At 43.0% G+C, this 22,996-nt stretch overlaps 12 protein-coding genes across 12 annotated transcripts; 5 read left to right on the forward strand and 7 right to left on the reverse strand.

The window, feature by feature from the left end:
• Positions 1-748: 748 nt before the first annotated feature.
• Positions 749-2,916, reverse strand: SAMD00019534_107170 (hypothetical protein; the record flags this gene model as incomplete). The annotated part of the gene is made up of 2 exons (XM_012894152.1): positions 749-1,008; positions 1,086-2,916. 2 exons carry the CDS (start codon positions 2,914-2,916, stop codon positions 749-751), a joined length of 2,091 nt encoding a protein of 696 aa, XP_012749606.1.
• Positions 2,917-3,531: 615 nt separating this feature from the next.
• Positions 3,532-4,224, reverse strand: SAMD00019534_107180 (hypothetical protein; the record flags this gene model as incomplete). Its single annotated transcript, XM_012894153.1, has 1 exon — positions 3,532-4,224. The coding sequence occupies one exon, from the start codon at positions 4,222-4,224 to the stop codon at positions 3,532-3,534; it is 693 nt and encodes a 230-aa protein (XP_012749607.1).
• Positions 4,225-6,408: 2,184 nt separating this feature from the next.
• On the forward strand, positions 6,409-7,417 carry SAMD00019534_107190 (hypothetical protein; the record flags this gene model as incomplete). The annotated part of the gene is made up of 2 exons (XM_012894154.1): positions 6,409-6,855; positions 6,923-7,417. 2 exons carry the CDS (start codon positions 6,409-6,411, stop codon positions 7,415-7,417), a joined length of 942 nt encoding a protein of 313 aa, XP_012749608.1.
• Positions 7,418-7,648: 231 nt separating this feature from the next.
• On the forward strand, positions 7,649-7,986 carry SAMD00019534_107200 (hypothetical protein; the record flags this gene model as incomplete). Its single annotated transcript, XM_012894155.1, has 2 exons — positions 7,649-7,810; positions 7,873-7,986. Coding segments are annotated over 2 exons (276 nt in total), but the record flags the coding sequence as incomplete, so codon positions are not given.
• Positions 7,987-8,055: 69 nt separating this feature from the next.
• Positions 8,056-8,649, reverse strand: SAMD00019534_107210 (hypothetical protein; the record flags this gene model as incomplete). Its single annotated transcript, XM_012894156.1, has 3 exons — positions 8,056-8,088; positions 8,148-8,465; positions 8,560-8,649. The coding sequence occupies 3 exons, from the start codon at positions 8,647-8,649 to the stop codon at positions 8,056-8,058; spliced, it is 441 nt and encodes a 146-aa protein (XP_012749610.1).
• A 282-nt stretch (positions 8,650-8,931) lies between these two features.
• SAMD00019534_107220 (hypothetical protein) lies at positions 8,932-11,168 on the reverse strand (the record flags this gene model as incomplete). Its single annotated transcript, XM_012894157.1, has 7 exons — positions 8,932-9,251; positions 9,315-9,820; positions 9,886-10,147; positions 10,214-10,367; positions 10,453-10,608; positions 10,698-10,856; positions 10,935-11,168. 7 exons carry the CDS (start codon positions 11,166-11,168, stop codon positions 8,932-8,934), a joined length of 1,791 nt encoding a protein of 596 aa, XP_012749611.1.
• A 1,272-nt stretch (positions 11,169-12,440) lies between these two features.
• Positions 12,441-16,011, reverse strand: SAMD00019534_107230 (hypothetical protein; the record flags this gene model as incomplete). Its single annotated transcript, XM_012894158.1, has 3 exons — positions 12,441-15,612; positions 15,690-15,844; positions 15,916-16,011. The coding sequence occupies 3 exons, from the start codon at positions 16,009-16,011 to the stop codon at positions 12,441-12,443; spliced, it is 3,423 nt and encodes a 1,140-aa protein (XP_012749612.1).
• Positions 16,012-16,416: 405 nt separating this feature from the next.
• Positions 16,417-17,991, forward strand: SAMD00019534_107240 (hypothetical protein; the record flags this gene model as incomplete). Its single annotated transcript, XM_012894159.1, has 1 exon — positions 16,417-17,991. The coding sequence occupies one exon, from the start codon at positions 16,417-16,419 to the stop codon at positions 17,989-17,991; it is 1,575 nt and encodes a 524-aa protein (XP_012749613.1).
• Positions 17,992-18,327: 336 nt separating this feature from the next.
• SAMD00019534_107250 (hypothetical protein) lies at positions 18,328-19,299 on the forward strand (the record flags this gene model as incomplete). The annotated part of the gene is made up of 1 exon (XM_012894160.1): positions 18,328-19,299. The coding sequence occupies one exon, from the start codon at positions 18,328-18,330 to the stop codon at positions 19,297-19,299; it is 972 nt and encodes a 323-aa protein (XP_012749614.1).
• An 85-nt stretch (positions 19,300-19,384) lies between these two features.
• On the reverse strand, positions 19,385-19,822 carry SAMD00019534_107260 (hypothetical protein; the record flags this gene model as incomplete). Its single annotated transcript, XM_012894161.1, has 1 exon — positions 19,385-19,822. The coding sequence occupies one exon, from the start codon at positions 19,820-19,822 to the stop codon at positions 19,385-19,387; it is 438 nt and encodes a 145-aa protein (XP_012749615.1).
• A 101-nt stretch (positions 19,823-19,923) lies between these two features.
• On the forward strand, positions 19,924-20,503 carry SAMD00019534_107270 (hypothetical protein; the record flags this gene model as incomplete). The annotated part of the gene is made up of 2 exons (XM_012894162.1): positions 19,924-20,063; positions 20,176-20,503. The coding sequence occupies 2 exons, from the start codon at positions 19,924-19,926 to the stop codon at positions 20,501-20,503; spliced, it is 468 nt and encodes a 155-aa protein (XP_012749616.1).
• A 342-nt stretch (positions 20,504-20,845) lies between these two features.
• On the reverse strand, positions 20,846-21,730 carry SAMD00019534_107280 (hypothetical protein; the record flags this gene model as incomplete). The annotated part of the gene is made up of 2 exons (XM_012894163.1): positions 20,846-21,560; positions 21,624-21,730. The coding sequence occupies 2 exons, from the start codon at positions 21,728-21,730 to the stop codon at positions 20,846-20,848; spliced, it is 822 nt and encodes a 273-aa protein (XP_012749617.1).
• Positions 21,731-22,996: the final 1,266 nt, after the last annotated feature.

Here is a 22,996-nt window from a genome sequence, read left to right on the forward strand (position 1 = left end):
TAGAATAAATGTTTTATAATGTCACCTTCGGAGCTAGGTATAACAGAGTAGTAACCTGGAACGAAACAAGACTGTCATTGCGTAATGTCATCAGTCACTCTCAAGTACTCAACAACATAGACACACTCTCTCATCTTTTCTTCCTTTGCAGCCCGAACTAGGTAGCCCCAAATCACCAAAACAGTAAACCACGGTTGAGTGTGTGTGGTATGCTGAGTCCACCTACCTGCAAAATCAACAAAAAGACTCGATGAATACTCGTTGCATACTTCCATGTGTCAACAACAAACAAATAATTGGTACCCAACTGATAAGATGATCACGAGTGGTTGCGTTTGCAGGCCTCAACAACAAAAAAACAAACACTGTGTGTGGTGGACCTTTGCATGATGGTCCTACATAGCCCGATGAGTCATGATGTTGCCGAGATACTTTCGGAAGTAGTAGTCATTAGTAATGAGTAATTAATGTGGTAAGTAAGTATGAGTGGGTGATCGATGGTTCCACACACACATCGAATGTTGTTGAACATGTTTGTTGTAAAAGAGTAAGTGATCATGGATATTTATAACATTACGGGTGGATAATGAGCGAATAAGTGATCCCCAATAGTGGTGTGTGTTGTGTTGGAGATGGATGATTGATTGAAAGAATGAAATGATGACCTGGTAATAATTGATTTATTGTAGTTGTAGTTGACCAGTGATTGGCCGTCCAAACACACACACACAGACATAGCCAATCGGACTTAGAACTCTTCTTCCAAACCGGTTGGTTCCTCCTCGATAAAGTTCATTGTGGATAGCTCAAAGTATTTGTCGTCAACCAACCTTTGCTGTCTTCTCCTCCACAGGAAGACGACGGCGCCAATGATGGTGAATGTGGTGATCGTTCCAAGAAGTGCTGCAACAATGATACCCGATGTGTTCTTGACACTACCATTATTGTTGTTATTGCCGACCACATTATGTATAGTGCTGCCAACATTCTTTCGGACATGGTGAACCACTAATGGGAAGCGTGAAGGTTGTATGTTAGAAATTGGAAATGGATGTCGACAGCTTGGCTTAACCAAGACTACTTACCTGTCTTTGAGATATTTGAAAGCAAGGCATTGGGAGATACACAGGTGTATATGTTGGATGGGTTGGAGCAAGAGCCACCGCGGGCAATACACTCATTTCCACAGCTGACAAGGTTGTACTCGCAACGATTACCGTACTTTCCAGCTGGGCAAGTGCATGCACCATTGGAGCCACACTTTCCACCACCAAGACAGCCACAGATACGACAGTCCTCATTGCCAGTGGCGTCTTGGACGTACCTGGACGCCTCGAATGTGTTCAGGATTCCATAGCCGAGTATCTTGTTGGGTGTGTTCCTCTGGGAGGCAGTGGCAACAACAGCGCGGTACACTTGCTTGGGAGTCCATGTTGGGTTGCGTTGCATGACGAGTGCGATCGATCCGGCAGCCAGTGGACACGAGAAACTGGTTCCACTCATCAGTGTATAACAGGTGTTGCATGTGAATGAGGCAACAAAGTTCTTGTAGCCAAGTGCAGAGATCTCAGGCTTGACACGACCGTCGGCAGCTGGTCCTCTTGAGGTGAAAGATGTTCCAACTCCATTTAGGTCGACGGCGCCGACTGAGATGACGTACTTTCCATCGGCAGGGGCACCTGGACCAGCTTCGGCATCGTTGCCTACACTAGACACGACGACCACACCCTTGGACACGGCCATGTCTGCAGCGCGAGTAATGTGGGCAATCTCGGAAGTCATGTCCACATAGTGGTACCAGAGAGTGTAGCCAAGCGAGCTGGACACAAGCTCGGCGCCCAGTCCCTCGCCCCATTCAATGGCTCTGACCCAGTTATCCTCCTCCACTATCTTCTCATCGGTGACATCCTCTGTCTTGGCCAACAGGTACTGCGCATTGTAAGCTGGACCAACCATGATGTGAGGGTTGTATCCGGCGATGGTGGAGAGTGTTGCCGTTCCATGCTCATTCTGTCTGTCATTCCAGGGCGATGTGACGTTTGGTCCATTGTTGATAAAGTCATAGGTATCCACGATCTTGAGTGATTTGAATGCCTCGTGGGAGGTCAAGAATCCCGAGTCACAGATGAGGATGGTGATGCCACTGCCGTCCATACCCAGCTCGTGGGTCTTGGGCACGTTTACTTGGAGACTGGCATTGTATGTGCGGCTGTAAAAGTCCTTCTCGCTGGCGAACTTGCTAGGGCCTGGTACATCGACTGCTTGGATATCCCTTGTTGCGTACTCTGACTCAACGTCGCCCAGCTCTTGAACAAACTTGTGCTGAACAGCTGGTGCAGTGGCAGCATCGAGTGGCCTGTAGAACTTGGCGACCATGTCCACCTTGTCGACAAACTTAAGTGCAGTGATACAGTGCATGACATCGTTTAGTGTTGCCTCGTTGGCATCGTTGCTCGCCTGGCTGTCCATCTTGATAGAGATTGATATCGAGTTGAGCCACTTTGACTTGTGATACAGGGTGACCAGTTCCTGGACAGTCTCGCCCTGCTCATTCTTCTTATGGCCACACTCTAGTACGGCATTGACCAACGACTCCTGAACTGGCACATCGGTCTCATCCATAATCTTTGATTTATCCATTCCACGAGCTTGACGTCTTTGGATGGATGATGAAGACACACCGAGCAGGTCAGTCAGTTCATGGAGTGCCTTGGTGAGATCAATGTTGGCGTGGGCATGGCCATCGTCGACGAAACGTTTGGTGTTGAAGAATACCCATAGTTTGGCATCCTGATCGTAGACCTCGTGGACTCTTTTGGACACCTTTCCAAAGTTCTTTATCTTGCTCTCTTGGAATTGAACCACCGACTTGCGTACATGTCTAGTGGCAGCTGCATCTGTCAATGCAATAACCATCACTATCCAAAGTAGCGTAACCGCCACCATCATAGTTGAACACCTTAACGTAGTAGACATTGTTCAATCACTACTGGTAAGTGAATGTATGTATATGTATATATTGATTGATTGGTGGATTGAATGAATGATTGTTGGAGTTGAAGGTATGGTGGTTTGGTTGGAAGGATAAAGTATAGTTATTATAATTATAATGAATTGTTTAAGCAATGCCAACCTTTATAGATGGAAGGACATGCATCGCTACCACCCTTCCATCCATACACACTTCCATCCATCCATGTCATTGGGTTGTGGTCACTAAGTTGTGGACACATCACACAACACCCTCTTACATTCTCTTCCTCACTCATTCATTCATTCATGACATATATATATATATATATACTTACAGATAATGATACATTGAGATAGTTCCATAACCAATCGTTGTCATTGTGTGTCGTCTGATGTGTGTTGGAAATTTCCAGAAGTAGATGGCTGGGGTGTGAACAGACGAATGTGATGGATTGCTCATCAACTTGGTCAACCCACACACTCACACAATGATTGAAAGACAGAACTTCTGAAGGTCCAACGAATAAATATATATGTGTGTGTCTATTTACTATGTTACTAAGATGTTGATGATGATGTTGATGTCGTTGTTGTTGTTGTTGTGGTAGTAGTCGCAGATGTTGTTGATGTTGGTGGATATGTGAATAACTTGTCTAGAAGTGATGGACGATGTTCGGATGATAATGGCAATACACGACTCAGTATTAGATTCTGAAGTAGTACCTTGGAACGATGTGCTTTCGTCAGATTCTGTAGTAGTAGTGCCAGAAGTTGGCATTGTTGCAGGAATGTCTGTCTTTGCTGGTCCATCACTGATGTTGTGTTTGATTGGTTGCCACGCTGTTGAATGTACTCGACAAGAATTGATGATATCTCTTCGATGAATGTCTTCATTGTTTGAGCACTGCGACGATCTCTTGAAACGGCTTCGCCAACATCTGCTATGAGATCAATGAGTACACGTGATTTGTTTCGATCGTTGAGGTCACCGATTGCTGCGGGTGGCAGGTAGAGTAGAAGATCATAGAGTTCTTTGCGCTCCTTCTGGTCGACGACTGATCGCGAGAACAACACGCGTAGGAACTCTATCCATTGCTCACTGGACTTGATTGCAAACAGATTCTTGAAGTGATCGACCACAACATTGACCAATAAGTATTGTACACGTACATTCTCAACAACATTCAATATTGTTGATAAATGTGTGTCATTGTTGTCATTGTTGTTCTCTGATGATGATGATTGAGACATTGATAGTGTCTCCAATAAATGACCCATTACAAGTTCTTCATCTACATAACTAAGCTTCATGTAATCGAATGCTCTCTTCCTATAAACAGAGTAACTGATAGTCTCTGTCTTGTCAATATTCTTATAAACATTTGATTGATTGAATCTTGCTGGTTGTTGTTGTTGCTGTTGCTGTTGTTGTCTAGGTTGAGTTTGAGCATGTTGAGTATGTGTTTGAGTTTGATTATGTTGGTTATGTTGATGTTGTTGATGTTGATGTTGTTGCTGATCTTGTTGTTGTATTCTTTGAACATTAGCAACAGGATGCCTATTCATTAGGAATAGAGAGCTGAAGATGACCACAATAAATGACATTATGGCACCAATGATTGAGCTTACAAGTGATGTAGCCCATTTTATAAGACCCAATATAAGGTTAAACAGACCCATTGCCTTTATCTCTTTCTCTGTCTCTGTCTACTTGACTTTTGTGCTTGCACATTCATTCAATTAATCACTGATATGATCACCCTTGTAAGTTGGGTAATTAATGTAGTTCGTGAAAATAGTGCAAAAAGGGTGTTTTGAGAGACGAAACATCAACTGTGCACGCCCTTTTTGATCTAATTTCGAACTACAAATTTTATGCACAACGTCCCAAAAATCAATTTCCATCTTTTAAGTAATAATATTATACTAATAATAATAATAATAATAATAATAAGTAAGAAAGTAAGTAGGTTAAGAGAGGACTAATTATGACAAGTTCATGGGCTTTTTAACTATACTCTGATATCTGGTAGTTTATCATGTCTGCCGTTAGGCCAGCAATTTGTGCTGTCGCCCTGCAATCCAACGCGTTAGCTAAACCCAGAGAAGCTATCGTCATGGTGCAGACAATGTTAAACTACCTAATATCAAGTATATAGTCAAATCATTAGCCAACACAGTCCCCCTGTCAACTGGTTTGTTCTCGTCGTCCCCTACGTGATGTTCCAGAGCATATTGGCCACAAGACCGATCAATTGGCCTGCAAGGGGCATTATCCTGTAGCCCTTACACTCAAGTCCTTTGGATTGATGTGGATGTTCAGACGAACACCTCATTCTATTTTGACGGTAATGAATGAGTTGGAATGAGTCACACGCCTAATCTTTGAATAAATACAACAACTACAACAACAACAAAGTTTGGAGATTGACGAGGATTTGATGCAACAAGGGAGAATCAACCCAAAAAGCCTAATATGGTCTTTGTGTGGTCATTGGGTGATCAGTGGGGGGTAGGGTAGGTACTTGATCAATCACACTCTAGAGGGTCAAACCATCAACACACTCAATTCAGATGTATCCTTTCATTTCACTGCGACCCTTGACAATTGAACAATCAAACAAACAAACACACGATTATTGCTGTTGTTGTTGTTGTTGTGTCTGTTCTGTCTGTCTCTACTTCTCACTCAACCATGTGTCAATCATTCAATCAGCTGGCGGAATGGTTGAGTGATTGACCGTGTTGTATATGTGTATGTGTATGTAATATATGTGTGTTTATGACCACCCTTCATCGTCTTACAAAGCATAACCATCCACTACACTTGTCAATCAATCAATCAATCAATCAATCAATCAATCAGTCAATCCAACCACACTCACTAATACATACATACATATATATATAACATTAATACAACAACAAACAACCAACAACTCAATTCATTTCAACTCAATTCAACTCAAGCACACACATTCATTGATTCTTTGAAGTGAACACACTTACACTTACATCCTCATATCACACATATACCCATCAGACGGACACATTGTGTGTGTATTCGCTACACTACTATCATCATCTCCAATTCCAATCCATTCACTCATTCATATATTCAAAAATATACATATATAGACCAATGCATTGGTCATTGTTGTGTTGTTTATTTATTATTATTACTACTACCAATCAATCATAATAATCATCAGCATCATCATCATCATCAGCATCCTCACTCTCAATCATAAACACATCCACATCCATTCATTCATTTATTATCCCTCCTATCAATCAAATAATTAATTAATTATTTATCCATAACCTTGTTGTTGTATTATTATTAATATATAAATATAAATATAATATATATATTATTATAAAATTGTATTATTATTATAATATTATTACCACTCCATCAAATATTAAAGAAAGATGGAATTGACAAATGGACATCATTATGCCATTGAGCAATCATTGTTGGGCTCAACACCAATCTTTAAACATAAGAGAAGAGGTGGAATCAGCAGTGAATCACCGGGTGATCACTCGCCAGTGATCACTGTTGCCAAGAAACAAGAGCAGACACATAACAAACTGCAAAGAGCACTGGAGCGCAATATTCTCTTTAAACATCTGGACAATGATGAGCGAAGTCTAGTCATCGACGTCATGTATGAGCAATCATACGTTGCCAACGACATTATTATACATCAAGGTGACAAAGGTGACCATTTCTACATTGTCGATCATGGCCACTGTGATATTTACATCAAGAAAGATAACAATCAACCTCCTGCCCACGTTATGGAAGTAACTGCTGGCGGTAGCTTTGGAGAATTGGCATTAATTTATGGTAGTCCAAGAGCTGCCACTGTAGTTGTATGTGTACAATATTATACATTGATAGCCAATGACAACTTATTAACATCAATGTTGTACTACATAGGCAAGGACAGATGTAAAGTTATGGGCAATTGATAGGATAGCATATAGGACTATACTTAAAGTCACTACAACATACAAGAGAGAACTTTATGAGAGGTTCTTGGAGAATGTTTCTATACTTAGTCCGCTGGAGAGACACGAGAGAGTCTGTCTGGCCGACGCTTTGGAACCTTGCAGCTTCAAACACGACGAGACCATCGTCCGACAGGGAGATCCAGGCGAGATATTCTATATTATAGTGGAGGGCGAGGTGCGCGTCACGCAGAACGATGAGCAGGGTGCCGAGATCGAGGTGTCTCGACTGCGCGCTGGACAATACTTTGGAGAGATTGCACTGCTGACAAAGGACAGCAGTCGCGCGGCAACAGTCACCTCGGTCGGCGTCACCAAGTGCGTGGGCATCGACCGACAGCGATTCAATCGTCTCCTTGGACCATGTATGCATATCCTTCAGAGGAATATGGACATGTATAACCAGCTCATGCATCTGAATTAGACAAGGAGGTAGCGTTAGAGCTAAGCTACTTCCATCTACACACACCAACTGCTTTGACATCACAGCAGCAATGTATTTGTAATAAACGACATCATCCATGTGTATTATATCATCTTCCAATCTAATCGCACTTTGACTACAAGATTAATCAATAAATAAATTGATCCAATCAATCACAACTTCTAAGTTGTTCATTAATGCATGCTGGTTAATACATATAAATACAAATAAAGGATGAACGATATCAAGTGTCTATTGTTTGCAAAGGTCAAAGAATTGATGTTGGGCGATGGCGTTGCGGTTGACCACGTCATTGTAAAGTTGCCCGTAGACAGCTGTGACACCAACTCATTGATAGCCAATCTCAAGACTCAATATCCATCGGCATCCAATGTAAGGAAGCGACGATAGTGAAGAGGTATTCAAAGACTAACACTATACATTACATAATGCAGCTGTTAGATGTATGTATGGTTGCGATCAATCTAGAATACATTGAGAAGGGTACCAATGCAGTGATCAAGCCAACAGACGAAGTAGCAATCATACCACCCGTCAGCGGAGGTTAATAAACACAGACACACAAGCATGGCTACATGCTATGCTATCCATTGTAATATATACTATATCATCTTTATCTATATCTGTGAGCCACTGACTGCGTCATAGTTCTAATGATTGATTGAATGTAAGTATCAGTGAAGCAAGCATGATCAATCAATATGCTTACTATCTTCAAAGGTAGACTTGATAGCCAATCTGATTGAGTGATGGGTAGCAGTCCCATACTGGAGCATTTGTAGAGTGCTACACTGAGCAGACCGAGTTGGATGGCGATGTATGTGAGCTTCATTAGCAATACTTCACGCTTGAGCACTTCGAATCTGCTAAACACTGCGTTTGTCTGTAGAATAGCCTTGATAGGTCCGATGACCATGTATATAACAGGAGGCATTGTGAAGATACTGATCGCACTACCAATCATCCACAAGATGAAGGCATTCATAAATATACCCTTAATTGGTGACTTGGCAATCTCCCATCCTTTCTGTAATATGTTTGATTGATTGATTGATTGATGATCATTGTCAATCATCTTGCTGCTGTTGCTGATGCTGTTGTTCTCGTTATATATATATTACCTTGCTCATCAATACTTCATTGGGAGGCAGTTTACTTGATGCACCTGAGGCATTAGTTGCAGCGGCGACATTGGCAGCAGCGATTGACATTATAGGAATGGGAGGTCTAGCTACTTTATCCTGTTGTTGTATCTGTTGTTGTGTATTTACATCTATTGCCCATCTTCTCTTATTATTACTGTTGGTAAAGTTAGTCATTGCTGTTGATTTAGTATTATATTATGTGAGGTGAATGAAAGAATGAATGAAGTTGTGGTTGAAGTTGAAGTCGTGAATGTGTCCACAATTGGGACCACTTTGGAGAATGACGTGGAATGTCAAGAGATGGATAAATACATGGAACTAATAATAATAATAATGATGTTTATTAATTTAGTTGATCTCCTCTAAGAACATCCGCCTTGACGCTTCCAACATCAACTTCTTTCGCTGCATTAAACTATTATGTCTGTCCATTGCCGTTGACTTGAAACTGTCTGCGAACTTCTCTAGTGGTTGTGGAGGTTCTAAAGGTTCTAAACTATTGTTGTTGTTTGGTGTCGTTGTTGTATCGCTGTTGTTATCATCCTTATTGTTGTCTGTTGTTTCATTCGAGTCTGTTGTTGTCGTCTTTGACGTATCATTTGTTGTATTATCTATACATGTGTCATTGTTGTTGTTGGTTGTGATGTGTTCGATTGCTGTATGATCAACTATGTTAGATTGATCATTTGTGTCATTGTTGTGTTCATTGGTGTTGTTATGAGCCAATGTACTACATCTTGATGTTGAAGAAGAGGATGATGAAGATGAAGATGAAGATGGGGATGATGAAGTTGATGCTTGATCCACTGGATTACTATTCTGTATATTCTGTTGTTGTTGCGCTCCACTATTGATTGTCGAATGTGATGTAGTAGTGTCTGCCTCACTGATTGACTCTAACACTACCAATCTTCCCTCCAATATATTGTTGATTGTGCTCTGTACGCTATTGGTGGCGACCAGATCTTGACGTATGAGTTCGAGTGGAGTGTCTGGAAACATTTCATGCACAGTAGATGCCTCCACAGAGTATGGAATGGCCATTGATATAGGTGTGTTTGATGTTGATGTAGTAGTTGATGTAGATGTCGATCCATGATGACCAAATGTTGATGTCGATGGTTGACCATTATGTCTTGGTGTGGATGGTTGTCCATCCTCAGTCTGCAACTCAATCAATGATCTTCTACATGTTGGGCATGAAGTCTGTTGTTCAAGCCATGATCTTAGGCATGAGCTAGATTGAAGGACGGAGTCAGTATTCGCTCATTCATTGGCTCAATCAATCAATGATTAACATACTGATGGAATATATGTCCACATGGTAGTTTCTTTGCAGAGTCCATGCGGTCTCTACATATTGCGCAGTCATCGTTGTATATCTCCAATTCATCGGGTGTAGCATTCAAATACTTTGTATCCATATCCTCCACCAGTTTACAATAGTTCCTATATCCATTGATCTTTCGCCTCAGCTCCGTGAACACTCCTTTAAAGTAACTAAACAATACCAAGTCCAACAATGTTGGCATTCCTTGTATGATGACGATGTGAATCAGGTGGACTAGGATATGATTGATTGTTAGTTTGAATCAATGATCACATCCTTGTCTAATCACACAGCACTTACAACATGTTCCAGCAAGAATTATAGAGTCAGAGACAAACTCTGCAAAGTAGATATATTGTCCTCTTTTTTCCCAGACACCTGTCCATGCCATATCAAACAGATGTATAGAGTACTTGACAAGTGTCTGTATAGTTTCAAAGAAGATTGTGAAGAACTATATGTTGAGTGTCACCTGATGTTAGCGTGTGCATGCGTGATGACTCATGATCTCCAGTGTAGTCCTGTCTTTTTGGACTTACCTCAAAGTTTAGAATCATCAAGTTGGATAGGCCATAGATATAGAACATCGAGGTTGAAAGGTAGAAGCAAGCCAAGTCCGAGAACATGATTGATACCAGCAGGAATAGCAACTTGAAGTGTATCTTGACATGTGTATTTGGTGAGAATGTATTCAGCTAAAATGATTGATTGATGTATCAGTGTCGTGTCGTGTCAGTGTCATCATTCAATCAATCAATCAATAAGATGATTGAGATCCACATACATATTCGAATCTGTCTCTGGCTAACAATGAGAACTGTTTGAGGAAACATTGAACGGCGAACCAGAAGCCCCACATCAGTGTTGAGATGAGCTCATGATCCTTGACCGCGAATATAAAGAACTTGGTGACGATGTAGAATAGGAATCTCTCTTTGAAGTTCTAATGATAGGTGCACAGATGTCAGTATGATTGATTGATTGATTGAATGAATGAATGAATGAATGATGGTCTTCTTACTCTCTCTTCAATCTCTCGTAGTTTCCCAAAGAACATATATTGAATTATCTTGCCAAAGACTATAAGAAGAGTGAATAGGGTATTGACTACAACGGCCAGATTGATGTGACTCTTTGCAATCTCCTTTATAGTGCTGTCATTGGCATTGAACACAGAGTCCAACGTAAGAATATGAGGTATCCTTATGACTATTGTGACGATGCTCAACGTCAAGTATGTTTCAATCAGTGCCATCACTTCTTGTCTTGTTCCATTCGAGATCTATATATCTTTCTTTACTCTGTATTTATATGTATGTATATGTATATGTATGTATATGTATGTATGTAATGTTCAATTCAATGTAGATTATGTGTTTGACTAGCAATAATAATAACACGTTGACATTCATGAATGTCAACATCAACAAACACAAAAGGATAAAAAACCAAAACAACCCCCAAAAACAACAATCCCAAAGTTATCGATGGTCCCAAGTTTGAAAGAACAATAGTCCTTGCAAACATATAATAATTAAATGATTGATTCTACTTTACCTTAGGGCTAGAAAGAAGTAAAATTTATATTTATAAAAGAGTGACAGTTACAATCAACCTTTCACTTATCTTTGGTAATAATACTCATATTAATCAATCAAACAATGAAGAATAAGACAACTTCGTATTAACTTCCGAGGATGTTAAAAAATCAACATCCTCATCCATTTGTTGATGGAGGTCCAATTGAAATTGGAAAGAACTATGGTGCTCAAGACCCCAAGTCAAAGGAGGATCCAGAGAATGATAAACTCACACCAAAAAAAATAATTATTAATATTTTTCTTATTGATCTATAACTATTTAATAATAAATTATATTAATATTCAATTGATATATATATACTTATTCTGACCATTATTATCTCTATCATTCTTCAATCAATCAACCAGTTGAATTTTAATTTTATAGTATATATATTATTTTTTATATTCACTCTTCAATATGTCACTTGAACAAATGGCTGTCTTTATCCAGTCCTTGCAGGACTTCACTCCAGCTGAAAAAGAGGATGCTATTGCTAACCTCACGCCCTTTGAGGTTACCAAGTTATTCCTATTATCTGAAGCTCATAGGATCAAATACTTCAGAGATAGCCTCAAAGTTTGTAAGTATAACAATTTAGTCGATTAATTCTTTGTATACAAGAACTAACCTTATCATTCTAGCCAAACTCTCAGTTGGAAATGGCCAAGATCACTCATCCATTGAAGTAAATTCTCAATACTGGATATCGTACCAAGGGGAGTACACATTTAAAGGCGTCCGTCTTCGCAAGAACTGTCAAGTCATTTATCCAATTTGTTGACAGGACCCCATGTCTCTCAGGATTATTTACCAACATTCTTGGAGGAATAACCGCTGGAGTAGTCGTAGGGATAGTTCTTAAATACGTGTAGGGCAACCTAGCTGGGTGCCATATCGATCCCTTTTAGAGTTATTATAATAAAGTGTTTTTTTAAATGAATGATCAAGCATCTTCCAGCTTTAATTTTGGTACGATGTTCATTGCTTGCAACTCTTGGAAGAGTAGCTTGCAGGCATAGGGTATCTGGAGTGTTGAAACGTTCAATGTGGACTTGCAATACTGACACCATCCTTCGTAGCCAAGGAATCCACACTTCTTGCAAGCGTACACTGTGAATCTATCTGAACTGATCATCAATCGCTCCATGATCAGTGCACTGGCGCCATAGCCAATGAGACAATCACGCTCCATCTCTCCGAGACGAAGACCTCCACCTCGCGCTCTACCTTCAGTAGGCTGACGCGTCAGTGTCACTGTGGGTCCTCTGGCACGCGCATGCATCTTGTCCATAACCATGTGCTTCAGTTTCTGATAGAAGATTGGTCCAAAGAAGATGAAGCACTGTAGTGGCTCGCCTGTCACTCCTGATGTGACGTAGTCCTTGCCTCCATAGCTGAAGCCCTTGGAGATCAGCACCTTGCTAATGTCCTCGACCTTGTCGCCACCAAAGCACGTGCCGTAGCCAAAGCCGCCGCGCAGCACTCCGGCCTTGCCCGCCAGCAGCTCGATCATCTTTCCAATGGTCATACGAGATGGGAAACCGTGCGGATTCATAATAATGTCTGGACAAATGCCCAGGTCGGTGAAGGGCATGTCCTCCTGCTTGACGATGATGCCGCACACACCCTTCTGGCCGTGACGACTGGAGAACTTGTCACCCAGTTCGGGACGACGCGTGGAGCGCATCAACAGCTTGATGAGCAGCTGGTCGTCGTCACCGGTCGTCAGCATGACCTTGTCGACGAATGCAGGGTTCTCGTACTTGTAGGCTGTGAACGAGGCCTTGTATGCAGAGTCGGGGATCTTGTCAGAGTTGGCTACAATGTCCACTGTGTTGATGGGCGAGTACTTGTTGATGAGCACCTGGCCCTTCTGTGCCAGCTCGCCTGGCTTGGCTAGTCCGTCCTCGTCGAGCAGCGCGAACTTGGGCTGTCGCGATGACTCGGCTGATGGCGGCATGATACGATCGGATGTCTGATTGGCGTATCTCTTGACGGCCGACACCTGCTTCTTCAGTACGATGCAGCGGCCAAATCCACGGTCCAGTGATGCCTTGTTCATTACGAGGGCATCTTCGATATCGTAGCCAGAATATGACATGACGGCCACTGTGGCGTTGTGACCAGCCGGTACCTTGACGTAGTTGACCAGCTCCAGCACTCTGGTCTGGCAGAGTGGGCGCTGTGGGTAGACGAGCAGGTAGAGCAGAGTGTCTATTCTCGCCAGTTGATTGTATGCAATAGCACCAATTGCTTGCTTACCCATAGCACATTGGTAGGTGTTACGTGGCGATTGGTTGTGATGGGGATAGGGGATGAGGCCAGAGACGCAGCCCAGCAGTGTGAAGGGCTCAATCTCGAGATGTGTAGTAAGGCTCGCGTCGATCGCCTTCTCGTTCCATGCCAAGAATGAGTCGTTCTCCTCGTTCACATCCAAATATTCGATGAGTCCATCGCGCACAAAGTCGTCGAATGTGCGTAGTCCGTCCTTGAGCTCCTCGACGTGGTACTGCTTGACGCGTGGAACGCCTTCGTCCACGATGATCATGGGGCGGCACAGACGGCCACCGTCGCACGCAATGCTCACAGTCTTGTGTGCGTCGTTCTTGCAGATGGACACAAACTCTCTGATCCTGCCAGCGCGTCTCATCCTGCGCAGTGTGTTAGTGAAGAGGGCGGGCGAGTTGTGGATGCCAATGATCTGACCGTTCAGGAAGACCAGGTAGGCTGTCCTAGAGTTGAGCTCCTCACCAGTGATCAGCAGGATGTCCTGAACGCCAAGGTTGTAGGCCAGACGCAGTAATGGGCCCTCAGGCTCATCTGTCGTGACGTGAGTCATCAGGGCAAAGTTCTTGACGAGACCACATGCCTCACCTTCTGGCGTGTCAGAGGGGCAGAGCATGCCCCACTGTGATGGCTGCAGCGAACGCGGTCCACTGATCTTTCGCGTCTTTTCAAACTGTGACTGGATTCTCGTCATCATGCCCAGCGCAGAGATGAAGGAGAGACGCGAGAGCACCTGTGTCACACCTGATCGCTCCATCTTGAAACGCTTGAGGTTCCACTGACCAGACGAAATGGCGTGCACAAAGCCATTGGTGAGCGTCTCGGTACGGATGAGCGAGGCAAAGTCAAAGGGCATTGCACGGTTGGGCTTGAGGATGGCTTGGTCCGTGGCCTTCTTGAGCTCGGCCTGGAACTTCTTGAACAGGTCCTCAAACAGCAGCGATATCAGCTGGCCTGACAACTCTATTCTCTTGTTACCGTAGTAGTCCTTGTCGTCCATGGCCGACTTGTCCTTGGAGGCGATGATGATGCGACGCATCATCAGCGCCACGTAGATCACCTTGAGACGGAAGTTGTAGCGACGCACGGGCACATGGTTCAGGACCACACCGGCCAGGATGTCCTTGGCCTCGTCCGACTTGGACTTCTTGACCATGGTGGACCAGGGCCGACGCACGGACTTGATCCTGGCGCCGAGATAGTCGAGCGCCTGTGTCTGAGTGTGCACCTTGCACTTGTTGCACTCCTCCAACGAGAAGGAGATGGCGTCGAGGAAGATCTCGTCCGAGCCGACGAGTTGCACCACCTCCTGGTCGGTCTCGACTCCCATGCCCTTGAGGAAGATGACGACAGGGATGTCCTCTGAGAATGTGTTGTGCTTGAGATAGAGTCGGTCGTTCTTCATAAAGATCGCTGTACGTGACTTGCGCTCGTGTGTCGACGAGGTGACCGTGGAGCAAGTCTGGCCCTTGGAGTCAGTCTCGATAATGATACGATTCTTGGACAGTTGCTCGTGGTTGAGGATGACCTTCTCGTTGCCACGCACAATGAAGTAGCCGCCAGGGTCGAGTGGGCATTCTCCCAGCGTAGCCATTTGCTCATGTGTCTTGTTGGTGAGCACACAGTTTGAACTGCGCAACATGATTGGTATTCTACCAATGGTGACATTCTTCTTTCCGACCACCTGTTTGCCACGAGTATACTCCATATTGACTGTTATCGGTGCCGAGTACGTCATATCCCTCAGTCTACACTTTTGAGGTGTTACCGACACCGACTCATAGTTCTCCTCAATCAATCCTGGTACTCCTACTGATATATCTGTGAACCTGTGTGATCAATCAATCAATCAATGAGTCAGTTATCATTCATTTGTTCTTTCATTCAATCGATCAATAAACTATACCTTGCATAGAATGTTGGGTCGACCTCTGTTGTTATCCTCTCGTTCGCTCTAACGATCTTCTTGATCTCTACGTTGATAAAGTAGTTGAATGAATCTATATGTTGTTTGACCAGCCCTCTGCACCTCAGGAATGCTGGTACCAGCTTCCATTTCTCCTACATTATCATAACTAGTCAGTCATTCGTTCATTCATTGTCACTTATCACTCAATCAATCAATTACTTACCTCTATTGTTTTGATATTGTCTGTTAACTTTGATTCATCATAGAGGTCATCCAATGATCCACCTATATGTGTTGTTGTTGATGTTGATGATGTCATAGTGTATGTTGAAGTCGGCTCTTCAAATATTACATGTATACACTAATAACGATGAACAACAATAATCTACAAAGTTGGCGCTTCATCTTCGTTTTTGTGTCAAAGACCCAGAAACACTCAAGTTCATTCAATCAATCTATCAATAACAATGACATGAGTAATAATAATAATAAGTTAATACAACATATTGAAAGAGATATAACAGATGTTGAATCAAATAATAGATGGTCATTAATAAGTGCTATTGCAATAACATCAATTGTAAAGTTATCATTGGGTCCTTGTGGAGGTGACAAGCTCATCGTCGATGAGAATGGTGTCATCTCTGTCACCAACGATGGTTGGACAATAATCAAGAGTCTATCAAGACAGACAAACTCATATGGCACTATATCAAATCGTGATATGATGCTACTTGACAAAAACAAGGACATCGACAAGGATGAGGACGATGAAGATACCAATGATGGAGCGAGGTTCAACTCCAAATCAAGTATGAATAGACTTGGCTATCAATCAATTGTGGAGTTGATCATTGGTTGTTGTGGAGATCATAATAGGGCATTTGGTGATGGCACGACAACTATTGTTGTGATGATTGGTGCCATGTGTCAGAGTGCCTACAATCTGATTGTTGAGCGATCAATACATCCATCAGTGGTGGCCAGAGCATTCAAACATGCGATGAGTAGTGCACTCACCATGTTGGATACTATGGCCATTAGTATCGATGCTGCCAATGATGTGACATTGGAGGACCTTGGAGAGTGTGCGCTCAACTCTAAATCGATCGCATATTGGAAGAAGCCCTTAACACGCCTGTGCATTGACGCTGTGCAATGGTTGGCCGCAAGCAGGTTGGCACGTCGTGGCAACAACACCAAGGAACAACAGACACAAGTGGAGCTACTACCATTCCTTCGCAAACAAAGTGTGGACCATCAGAGATGGATTGGCATTGTGAGAGTGGAGGGCGGACAACTGTCGGATACGAGATTGATCAGAGGCGTGGTCCTGAGACGATTCCTCTCGAGTGATGCCATGCCCAAAGTGCTCAACGATGTGCGCGTGGCGGTGGTGTCGTTCCCCTTGGAGATACCGACCCCGACTACCAAGCACACCCTACACCTGTCGTCGCCAGAGGAGATGCAGTCTATGCTCGCCTACATTCAAGACTATGCCGCCAAGGTTGTATCTTGTCTAAAGGCCCTCGACGTCAAGCTTGTTGTGTGTCAATGGGGCATCGACCCATCTGTCAACGAGTCTCTGGCCAAAGAGGGCATATCAGCATTATCATGGGTCAGTGGCGAGGAGCTGGAACGCGTGGCATTGGCATGTGGCGCCACAATCAGCTCATCACTCGAACGTCTGGTACCGACTCACATTGGACATGTTACAGAGATGCACGAGAAGATCATTGGCAACGATAATGCCAGGTATACATTCTTAGAGGGCTGCGATCACATTCAGAGCGCCATTCAGACAATGTTGATACGTGGTGGCTCTGAGCAGATGTGTCGCGATGCAGAGGAGTGCGCCAGGGACTGTCTAAGTGTACTGGCCAACAGTCTGGACAATCCCAAGATACTGGTCGGTGGTGGAGTGACCGAGCTCCAACTGTACACCAAACTACTCAAACAACAGCAACATCCATCATCGAACGAGTTGATGCACGACATGGCAATGAAAGGTTGGATCACATCATTATTATCGATACCAACGACATTGATCGAGAATGCAGGGTTGGACATTGGCAATAATGGACTATTATGGACATTGATCAAACGGTATGAAGAAGATGACAAGTGTAGTCTTGGTGCCAACTCCTCTTATGGGATGTCATTGGAACAACAGGAATTGATTGTGGACCTATCCAAACAACGTGTATTTGAACTATTGGATCAGAAGAAGTCCATCCTACAGCTAGCCACCGAGGCAGCATGTATGATAATGCAGATTGATTCATTCCTGATCGTTTGAACTTCATTCATCGCTCACTCATTTCAAATAAACTTGGTTGACTTGCAACAACACCTCATTCATTCATTCATTCTTGAAGTTGAACCTACAGATACATGTTACAACTAAGAGCACTAAGTAGTTGTACAAGAGGTTACTACTATGTTGGAACTAACCTCGCGAGAGGATACACAACAACAACAACAACAACAACAACAAAAAACGAGGTCACTATACCTGTGATTGACTTTGCTGCCGCTGTCTCCAACGACAGCCAACATCATGACTCAACATCAGTGCAATCCATTGCCAAACAGGTAGGTATGCAGATAGGCTATTGACCGATGGATGGAATGCATGACAGTAGCTGACAAGACTTTCTCCTCGCTTGGGGCAAAGATACTCAATGCCGGCACAAAGATTGGCTTCATGTATTTGAAGAACACGCCAATCACTGATGTATTGAAGCGACATACGTTGGAGCAGACCAAACGATTGTTTGATATGCCAATGAGCGAGAAGCAACAGTTTGCTCAGAGTGCAGAGAACACAAGAGGTTACTACAGATTCGAAGGCGTTGGTTATGGTGAGAGCGTAACATTGGATGAGAATCTTGAGGAGCAGAACACTACAAGTAACAAGACTGACGACTACATCGAAGCGTTCTTGATGGGCAACGACCAACATACACCATGGACACTTAAGAAGGAATACTATAAGAAACGATTCGGCATCACCTCTGCCAGACAGTATCAATCACTGGCGCATTGTCAACCGAACCAATGGCCGTCCACCTCCACCTCGAACGACACCTTCAGACAAGACATGAATGAATACTACAACGCATGCACATTGACATCTCGACTCATCATTGAGACCATTGCTCTGTCATTGGGACTGCCTCGCGATCACTTCGTCCACCTTCACAACAACAACGATCATACAATGGAGCTTAAACACTATTGTCCAAGTCAAACAAAGCCGACTGATGTGGCGACACCAACGTCAGTCCGAATGAAGGAGCACGCCGATCTAAGTACTGTGACATTACTGATACAGAACGAAGGCACTGGTGGCCTTCAGCTATGGTCCAATGATGCCAACAAGTGGATTGACGCACCTTTTGTACCAGATGCCATACTCGTCAACACTGGCAACATAATGGAAAGACTAAGCAATGGAGTCTACCTCAACACCATGCATCGCGTCGTCCTCAATCCATACCAGACACAACACTCACGCTACTCTGTCGTGTTCTTCTACGTGCCTGACTGGGACAAGGACGTCGGCAATGGCGACCTCATGGGCGATCTCATTCCATTCAGCTGAACAAAGATGTAGCCATTCATCATTCCTTTCTTCTATTGTACTGTACATTGATCGATCAATCTATCTTTATATATATATATATATCTTATTGCGATGATGCAGCTGGTGGAGGATTGGGATTGGTTGTGGTCGATTGACATGGTTGCTCGGGATGCTTGTGGATGGGATCTACCCAGTAGACCTTCTCTGGGTTCTCGACGGCGTCAATGTCGAGGTTGACGACAACGGCCTCGTTGTCACTGCGCACCAGAACACACTCGAGAGGCTCGTCAGTGCTGGCGTTGATCTCTTGATGGGGGACAAAGGGAGGCACAAAGATGAAGTCACCGGGACCGGCCTCAGCAACGAACTCCAAGTGCTCGCCCCAGCGCAATCTAGCCTGCCCCTTGATGATATAGATGACGCTCTCCAGTTCACCATGATGATGTGCACCTGTCTTTGCATCGGGCAATATGTTCACAGTGCCTGCCCATATCTTCTTTGCGCCGACGCTAGCAGCACTGATCGCCGCAGCTCTATTCATACCAGGTGTTTGAGCAGTATTACTATCCAATTGATTGGCCTTTACAACTCTTATTCCATTATCTCTCCAGTTGGTAGTTGTTGTCGATGTCGTAGTTGTTGATGGGTGACTGTGACTGTGATCATGATGATGATGATGATGATGATGATCACCATGATGATGATGGTGATGATGATGGTGTTCATCACCTTCGTGATGTTCATGTTGATGTGAATGATCCTCGCTCATTGTGTATCTCTATGTTTGTTCTTAAAGAAGTGATTCAATGATTGAAAATGTTGATGATTCTCGAGAGTTGTTTATTTATGTTGCCAGGTCCACTATCACTGGCTCAATCATGTCTCCATCCCCAGCTACAGAGATGTCTGCTGGCGAATTGAGCTTGAGCTGGGACGCAAGGCACCTGGAATATTGTTGGCTGTTGTTGCATTAGGAGCTCCAGAGGTCGCCTCGCGGGGTACTGATAAACTCTTGGAACCAGCGCCCATTGGCCTCAATGAGACCTACCGACCAATGCAGGGGGTTGCCTTGGTGATAGTCATTGGTGATCCTTCCGATCAATCTCCAGCCGACAAGGATGTCCTTCTTAAGCTTGATGGCCACATTTCGAGACCTAGGTCCAACGATACGATTTTCATGCGGAAGATTGACTCCGAGGTGGAGCTCTATTCCTACGATTGATTGCTCGTTAGATTCGCCTCCTATGTCCACTACAATGGCAGTGGCATCGTGGCTATCAAGACCCTGGCTGTACTCGAGAAGATAGACATCTCCTTCCTTTGATTGATATACTACTCTTGTTGGTGAACTCCTAGCTTGATCCTCTAGTTCATTATCAAAGTTACCCATTATAACAATGAACTCATGTTACCTTCGCATGGACTGTACCATCTTATGTCAATGTACATGTTCTTGTAAATAGGTGTCAATGAATGTCGACAACCAGTTTGTCAGAATGCCCAAAATGGGTCAATCATTTTAAAAACTTTACTTCTGATAGTCTGTATAGATGTAGACATGTAGTTATATAGTTGTAGTTGAGGTAGTTGTAGTTGGTGTAGGAGGCAAACGATTGGTTGTAGAGTACTTGAGCATCCATGAATAGATGTCATTGACATTGTTGACTGGGTTGTATGTTTGATCCCAGCCACCATGTCCACTGGTCTTCTTGTAAACAGTGAACTTTGCCGGTGGATTGATACCCAGACCGTTCAATGCATTGGTGACAGTACCAGTGATGTTATAGAAAGGACTGTCATACTCATTGGCGAATCCCCAGAAGGGCAGACCACTGTTGGCCATCGGCGCAAAGAACTTCTTGTCATACCAAGCAATGGCGATGGGTACAACGGCTGCGATACGATTGGCATTGGCAAGACTCAAACCTGGGAAGTGGATGGTGCCTCCACCACCTGCAGACAAGCCCGTGACGTACACTCTGGTCAAGTCAACCTTGTTGCCATAGAGCGATGGCAGAGCCTCGAGTGTGCTTTGGACGGTGATGGCATCAGGCCATCCCGATGTGTGCCATGGAGACAGGACAACGAATGGGAAGTTGGCTGGCCATCCACCAGTATCGATCAACTTTGCCAGTCCCACACCAAGTATCCTGACCACATCCTGTGGGTAGGTGCCACCCTGGCCAACTCCATGCAAGAAGATGATCACTGGTGCAGCGGTACCGTTTCCAAATGTTGGAGGTAGGTACTCGTAGAACAATTGAGGATTGGGATTGGTACTGATCAAAATCGATGTTAGTTCCCTTGCATAGTTGTTTTAGATTGTTGGATGGATAACATACGCTGTTGGCCAGTAGTTCTTACAATTCCTCAGAGTCTGAAGACCATTGGATGAACAGACAAACAATGTTATCAAAGCAACAATAACAAATAGTTGTACAACTTTCATTTCTGATTGATTGATTGAATGATTGTTTGTATCAATTTTCGATAATAGATAAATAGTCAACCGTTGATGTCCATCCAACTAGTATGACCTCATAATGTACTACTATGCTAACCTTACATCTACCTGCCCATCAATGGACAGACAGGTGTCCAGACCAAGGGTCATAATTCGATGGTGGTCCTCATGCCCCCAACAAAAAATATCAATCTTATTGGACCTATCCTATCCTGTCCTTCTACAAATGGGTATTAGTCTATCTATCACTACTAACTCTATCATCTATTGATTCAATACAATTGAAATCAAATAATTATAATAAATGATGGAAAGACATTTCTATATTTCTTGATAAATGGTGTTGGAAGAAGGTGACATTATTGTCTATGATGTAAATGTTTGTGAACTGGTGGTATCGATCTCCTACTTAATCGCATCCACCTCCTAGGTGAGTGTTGCTAAACACCTGCCTTAATTCAGTTCTATTCTGCTCTTGGATACCTTTGATATTGGAATCTATTAAACAAAAGAGGTGAATAATAATAGATTGACACCCACGCACATTATCGGGCACTGGTTCTAATCTTCCCTAGTTGAAAAGAAGGTGATAGATATGAATGATCAAAGACAAGTTGGTGTATTCATATCTTGATCAAAATTGATATTCAATAATTGGTAATGTGTAGTAGACCTTGACAAATATCCACTTGGGTTGAATTACAAAAGAGTGGGGGATTTATAGATCCAAGATCCAATCCATCAATTAATTTAATCACGATACAGATTATTATTATTATATGAATATTAAAATATATTACAAAAAAAATAAAATGAAAATATCTTTTATCAACTTACTAATAGTTCTGGTTGCCCTAATATTTGCTATTTCAATTCCTTTTATTAAAGGAGAGGAACAGTAAGTATCCATTGGTCGAATTATTCAAGTTTGTAATAGGTAGAGATAACATCTATTAACATTATTATTATTTTTAATATCTAAAATGTTAATAGATCAATCAATTATTCTCAACAAATGGGAAGTGTAGATGATGGGGATGGATCAGGTAATTTACTATCAAATCTTCTATTTTAACTTTATTTCTTACTGATAAACCAATCCTACTTAGGGTCTGTTTATGAGAACATTGAAAACTCGGGCCCAAATCATCATAAACCAACAAGGTATGTTAAACAAGTTTTATTGTTAATATATAATAATATTAATAATAACGTTGTTTTTTTCAGGGAGAATAAAAGAGTTGAATCAGA

Source organism: Acytostelium subglobosum (genome assembly GCF_000787575.1).
Source record: "Acytostelium subglobosum LB1 DNA, scaffold: scaffold28, whole genome shotgun sequence".
In the NCBI taxonomy this organism is placed as follows: domain Eukaryota; phylum Evosea; class Eumycetozoa; order Acytosteliales; family Acytosteliaceae; genus Acytostelium; species Acytostelium subglobosum.